The sequence below is a fragment of the Buceros rhinoceros genome, unplaced genomic scaffold, assembly GCF_000710305.1.
Source record: "Buceros rhinoceros silvestris isolate BGI_N320 unplaced genomic scaffold, ASM71030v1 scaffold31078, whole genome shotgun sequence".
Classification (NCBI taxonomy): Eukaryota; Metazoa; Chordata; class Aves; order Bucerotiformes; family Bucerotidae; genus Buceros; species Buceros rhinoceros.
This window is the reverse complement of record NW_010426826.1, coordinates 19767-26540: the sequence shown is the minus strand read 5'-3', so window position 1 is coordinate 26540 and position 6774 is coordinate 19767. Positions and strand designations below refer to the sequence as shown.

Here is a 6774-nt window from a genome sequence, read left to right as displayed (position 1 = left end):
CTTCGTGGGTTGTGGAGCAGCAATGGGTGGCAGGAGACCCACATTACTGGGAGAGGCTGGGGAGACTGTGAGCCCAGTGACTGCTGAGCACAGGACCCCAGAGCCATTGCTTTCGCTTGAACTGAGGTGGTCTGGCAGCTGCTGGTTTGCCCAGTAATTTTTCACCTTCAGCTGTCTGTAGAGATCCACATGGGTAGAGCGTTTTTCCTCCCCGCTTCTTTGCATTTCAGGTGCAATTCATTGCTCTACCAAAGTGTTACCGTGCCAGAATTTGTAACTGCTGGGCTAGGACATAATTGGAAGAGAAAACTCATCTGCACCAGCGCCTCAGAGCATCTGTGCTCCCAGGACTTTGCGTGGCTGCCCTGCCATGACTCCCTCCCCCTGCACCCTGCTTTTCCTCCGCTGCTTTAGATCTCACCCTCTGACAAGACAGCTGAAGAACAGCACGTTCATTTGTCTCTAAGGTGGGAGGCTGTAACGAAGAGCTGACTAACTCGAGGCCTCAAGTTAGGAGGAGTGATTCACAGTCCACTGCGTGTATTTCAAACACCGGGTGTCTGAATTTTGAGTGGGGAGGGCGCAGGGGGGATGTCAGCACTCTGGTGTTTTAGCTGACAAACCTTGCAGGAAAGATGGTTGAAGGGCTGGGGGAGGAAGGGGATAGCACCCGTGGTGAACCGAGCAGGGTTTTGAGCGAGCCGTGATCTGTGTGACGTGTGTACATCAGAGCCAGAGCCCACTCTGCCCAGCCCGTGTCCTGCGCTGGCCAGTCCTGCAGACACTGTGCTGCTGGCCGGCGGGCCAGCCTCCTCCAGGTGAAACGCGGGGAGGCACGAGCACAGCGCAGGGACATCGCCAGGCCATGCTCACTCGTGATCTGAACAGCTGGACAATTTCAAGAGCAAAGCAGGATGGGAGGAATAATTTTGGCATTTTGAATGAATGGGAATGAAGGGACATGCCAAAGCAATAAGAGAGAGGAGGTGGAGGAAGTGACGAAAGTGAGCGTAGATTCTTGGACCCTTAATAGGAAACAGCGATACACTGTGAAAACAGTGAAGCAATCGTTGTGTGCTGGAAAGAAGTGATCCACATTCTGTCCACCTCAGAATTTGTTCCCCGCCACAGACGTGGTGCTTGGTGTTGCTGTGCTGCTGCTGCATGTTCCCCGAGCAGGCAGCATCCAGCAGTGCCATGTTAGACTGTGCAAATCACCACCATCCCTTTCTTCATGGGGTGTGTGGCAATAAGAGTAACTCCCAAAAATAATTCAGCATCGTTTAGTGCTTTTCTTCTGAGTCATAATAAAAGAACCAGGTGAATATGTCTTCCCCTACAAGCCTGATGGGGATGTTAACTTTGCAACCCAACTAAATGCTGACCGTCCTGTTGTCTATGGTCCTGTTGTTGCTGGTCAAAAGCAAAAGGGGACATTCACACGGTGTTTCTGCAGGGTGCTGAAGCTTTGGCCTTTGTCTTTCTTATGGAGCAAACTGTCGACCTGTGAGCAGCTGGGACATCGCCTGCAGCACCTCCAGGTCATCAGCAGCAACAAGAAGGCTCAAAACCAGGCTCAGTTCATGAGGTACGTGGAGTAGGCAGTGAGGCAGGTCTTTGCTCTAGCCCTGTCTCCTCTGGGGAACCCAAACCATGGATCCTGTGCCCACACAGCACTACGGGGTCCTCCAACCATGTGATGTTGCCTCCTTTGCTCTAACCACCATGGTTTGCAGATCTTTTTATGCCTTCTGCCAGGGAGGTTCCTTCGTCCCCAGCCTGGGGAGGGCAGCCAGGGCACTGGCCACAGAGAGCTTGTGCCGTGCCCGTGTGTGTCGTGCTTTGTCGTCCCTGCTCCCATGAGCTCATTGCTTTCGCATGTGCTGCTGGTGGCCAACTCCTGCCAGCACTATTTGGTGGCACTTTCTGTAAGAGCAGAAAGGTTAAACACTCCCCTCTTTCACCCACTCTTTTGGGGAACCATCTTGCAGTAACTGCAGACCAGAGACTCCCAACAGCCGTAACAAAATCAGGGTAACAGAGAAAGCAAACGTGCAGCACAGCGAGCAGAACCAGGAGGGGCGGAGATCTGAGATAGCTACCAAATGCCCCACGGCCACCACACCGCAAGTCTTCTCTGATCCCTCAGTAACTGACTCCCGGGGAACACTTGAAACAGAAGAGCAGAGCTGAAGGCCCAAAGTAACTGTGGTTGTTTAATCTGATTTCTCAACTAACTCACGTTGTGGAATGTCACTGAGAAACTCCAGCAGCGAAGGGGCGGTCCAGCCCTTCTGGGTACGAGGGTGTACCCAGGAACACTAATTATCTCGGGAAGCTGCCTGGTCTCAGCGTGGGTCCTCCAAGTGCAGGTGTCTGTTGTGCTGGTAAATCTCCCCGATCTGCCGAGTACATGCGTACACACTTTGTCTAACACTTCTCTTTGGAGCTTCAGCCCCGCTCCTCGCTCCCCTTCCCGAGAAAGATTCTGTGCTGTGTCAGGCTCCAAGGGGCTCCGTGTTTGGCCACAGAAGTAGCAGTGCACCAGGGAAGGTCAAAAGGTCTCGACGCTGTGCCTCCAGTAAGTTGTCCTGGTGTCCCGGGACATCAGAGATGCCGTGTGAGAGAAGCTGACAGTTGTCATGCATTGAGACATTAAACACTGTCCTTCCTTTTTCTCTTACGCTGTTTCTTTTTGTCCTGCACACAGGAAAGCCAACATCTTTGTCTCTCTGCTGATCGATGTGGCTCTGGGGATACTGCTGGTGTCCTGGCTGTACAGAAAGAACCGCATCGGTCACCTCGCTGACACCCTCATCCCCGTGGCTGATGTAAGTCTGGCCAAGGCCGTTTCTCCTTCCCCTGCTGTGGGTGCTGCCCAGCTCTCCGTGCCAGGGGTGGCTGTAGGGAGGCAGTGCCTTTCGCACAAGGGCTTCAGAGACGGTCCTGTCTGCAGTCTCATCGAGAACACTGAAATCTTCAGATCAAGCCTGCTGGGGCTGCTCAAAAGGAACTGCTTCGTGTGTGCGGTGAATAGGAATTGGATGTTTACCAGAGGGCTGCTCCAGCTCCTGAAGTAACAGTTATGGCTTGGACAGAGCTCCATGGCTGCAGGTCAGATGGCTGTCAACCTGGAATACTTTTATTCTGGAGTTGCCAGGAAGTGTCCTCAAGTTGTTGCTATAAGGGTGTTAGTGGGAGGAAAAAAAAAAAAAGCTGTAACATGGGTTGAATCTGATAAGCTGCTGAGAAGTGCAGCCTGGGAAGCAGTACAGCCCCACCTGTGAACAGGCGTTTCGTGGGGAAATCTGAAGGCATTGGCTCGTCAGGATACCAACACCCCAAATCCTGTCTCACAGCTCTGCGGTGCAGATGGGAAGCCAGGAGTACTTGCTGTGTCCTGTGATTTTCTCAAGCATAGCTCCTCTTGCCCACTAAGATCCCTCGACATCAGCATAAACTCCTGGAGAAGCAGGATGACTCGCGCTGTCCTGCTTCTCCAGTGGTTCCTCTGAGGTGCAGTAAGCCAACAGAGCTGCTCAGTGGCAGTAAGAACATTATAATGTACTTCAGAGGCTGGAGACCAGACCACTAGTCTGGAGTTAGCTCTGTTTTAAGCACTGCTGTCTCTTGGGAATGCGCGTGCAGCTGGCATTGAGTGCTGACGTGCAGCTGCACAGCCCAATCCTTCCCCTGCCCACTTCCATTTCTGGGAGAGAAGGTGGATCTTTCCGTCCATTTCTTTCTGGCAGCTGGAGCATGTCCTCCCTTTGCTCACTCTTCCAGCTTCTTAGTTGGGAGGAATTTTATTCTGATGAGAGAATTACAGCAGCAATTTCTTTTTCCCGCATACACTGTCTTTCTTGGGAAGAGCTCACATTTGTCTTGACGAGGATCTGCTTGGTCCATGTCTAAGTTTTTAATTGTTGCAAGCCGTACAAGTCTCTGAACATCCTTGCATATGCTTTTAGAAAGCGGATCTGGAGTGTCCAGCAGAGCCGCGGATCGTGATTATTGCTATTTGTGTTATCTTCCATAGTCAAACGTTTAAGGATTGCTGCGGACACTGTTCAGCAGCGGTGGGGGACCACAGCTCTTGCAATGCACTTGCTCTCGGATTTGAGCTGTACGCTAAAAACACTTTTCCAAGTCTCCTCCCTTACGGATATTTCAGGTGACAGAGTTAAGTTCTCAGGAGCTCTCCCTATGGGAGTACTGTGAATGTCCAGCTCTGAGAAATCTGATTTCTTAACAAGTCCTCAAGGAAGTGGCTTTTGGCTGTGTTCCTGTGTATGCAGGTGGCTGCGGGAGGGCTTCCATCTGCCCGGTGTCTCTGGCAGATGGACGCTCCCTGTGCTCAAGGTGTATCCAATCCTGGCACCTGTCCTGGATCGGCTTCCTTGTCACAGTTGCTTGTTCGTTCCTCTGTCAGTGATTTAGCTCAACTGTCACTCCGCTCACACACACGGGCATCAGTTATTTTCAGTGTCTGCTGCATGTGCTGGCTTCGTTACCTCGCTATCGCCAGGAGCTGTTTACTCACTTTCCTGGAAGCACCAACTCCTCTTCATCTGGCTGGCCACCCAGTCACTCAGTGCCATCCTCACTGTGCTCTCCAAGCTTATCAGTTCAGGCCACTTGCAACTCTTCTTACTTTCCAGCTTTTCTTCTTTCAGGCATATCGGGTCGTGGCCATGAAATCGCATGGAGTCGTTTGCTGCCGTTGGTGGGCACTGATTTATATGCATTACATGCAGGCCTTGAAAAATGCAGATCTGAGTGATCCCAAAATACACCAATGACTTCAACATGTGGCATGCAGGCCGGCACCACTGTTCCAGGATGACCACAAAATCTCCCCTTAGCCATTCAGCAGTGGGTTTCCTCTTCACTGCTGAGTGTCCGTCTGGTCGCATTATTCCAGCGCTTGGGCTTTCTCAAGTGCTGACGTGGTGCCAGGCTCAGTAACGCAAACTTGCCCATGTGTGGAATGAGTTACTTTTCCTTCCTTGATGCTCCTCACTCTTCTGCTTTCGATACGTGAACCAGATCTGATGGCAGCATTGACCTTACAGCTCTGTGTCCATGAGTAAACAGAACATCACAGAATCATTTGGGTTGGAAAGGACCTTCCAGCTCCTCGACTCCCCACTGACCCCTGTCCCTCAGCATCACCTGCACACGGCTGGGAAACCCCTCCAGGGATGGGGACTCCAACAATGACCTGGGCAGCATCCAGGGATGGGGACTCCACCACTGCCCTGGGCAGCCTGCGACACGCCTGCACAACCCCAACGGGACAGAAATGGCTCCTCAGGGACAACCTCAACCTCCACTGGGGCAATTGGAGGCCGGTTCCTTCCATCCTGTCACCTGTTCCTGGGGAGAAGAGACCGACCCCCCCTGGCTGCACCCTCCTGTCAGGGAGTTGTCAGAGCCAGAAGGTCTCCCCGGAGCCTCCTTTGCTCCAGGCTCAGCCCCCCCAGGTCCCTCAGCCACTCCTCAGCGCATTGTGCTCCAGCCCCTGCCCCAGCTCCGCTGCCCTGCTCTGGACAGTTACATATATTTTAATAAGATCATTCTGTATTATAAGGTTGGGTACATAGCCTTCTTTTAACCTTGGATGGATGGATTTCATTGCTTCTAATGTTGACAAACTAACCTTGTATAACTTCATTGGTTTGGTTGATTGATTTTAGTATTGGCAAAGTGGTGGCTGTGTGGGGACGGGATACAATGCTCATGTCCTCTCCTAGCAAACCCCTCTCTGGAAGGAAGGCGGTGCAGGTGGGTTGTTTTGGCTCTCGGCAGCTGCCAGGGTCACAAGCTCAGCCTGCTGACGCAGGGTTGAGGCAGTGTTCTCTAGCTGCCGTTTGTCATCCTCTGACAGAATGACTCTCACATCAGCACTTAGCTGGCAGTTGTTGCTGATGCACAGAACATCGCTGACTGCAGCTCCCACGTTCGCAGCGTAATGAGCTGCGCTGCGCTCGCTCTGATAACAAGCTGCTTTTGTCAGTAAATGAGGCAGATGTGATTCAGAGACACCCAGGGAGTAACCGGCGAGGAGCTGCGTGCAGAACGAAGGGCTGATTTTTGGAGCAGGCTTTCAAATCCAAGAAGGGGAAATGTGAATAATTTTCTCTCTGTAGGTGCCCACACAACTCCTACCCTCCTCCTTCCTCTTGTTCCCTCTGGACTTCCCAGTAGTTGTACTTGTTTCTGCCTTCCACGAGACAGCTTCTTTCAAAAATACCTAATGCCAAGTGCTACATTTGTCCGGGTTAAAAAGAAGAACTGCTTATAAACCATCTTCTTTTTTTTTTTTCTCGTTCACTTCTTTCATCCTTGTTGATGTCTCTTTCTCTTAAGCTGTAGTCTCTTTGAAACAGTTAAATATTTATCGTAGATAGTGCCTCCAAAAATGCGACTTGAGGCTTAAAGGTAGTGGGGTGTAAGTCCCTATTCAGTCATGTTCTGCTAATCCATAAACAAAGCAAATCCCTGGAAAATATTCTTCAATGTTAATCAGTAAAATAGTATAACTCAGAGCCCCAAACGCCTCCAACAGACACAGGGCCAACGTGGCTGCTAGAAGTGCTTTGGCTCTGCCTTTCTGACTTGCACAAGATGCTCCGCTCAGGAAGTATGCCCTGTGCTTCCCAGTGCCCACCCACAGTGCGCTGTCTGTCCTTCATCGATGACACCTCTGCTGGGAGGAGAGGGGAGAGAGCTGGGGGGGTTCAGCCTGGAGCAGAGGAGGCTGCGGGGAGA

General features: G+C 51.7%; 1 protein-coding gene across 1 annotated transcript in view; it reads left to right on the top strand.

Annotated features, from left to right (window-relative positions):
- Positions 1–6774, top strand: part of PIGQ (phosphatidylinositol glycan anchor biosynthesis, class Q) — a 23179-nt gene that overhangs the window by 196 nt on the left and 16209 nt on the right. The window contains exons 2-3 of the mRNA XM_010141666.1: positions 1457–1588; positions 2711–2831. Coding sequence (XP_010139968.1) covers positions 1457–1588; positions 2711–2831 — 253 coding nt within the window. The remainder of the gene's footprint in view (positions 1–1456; positions 1589–2710; positions 2832–6774) is intronic.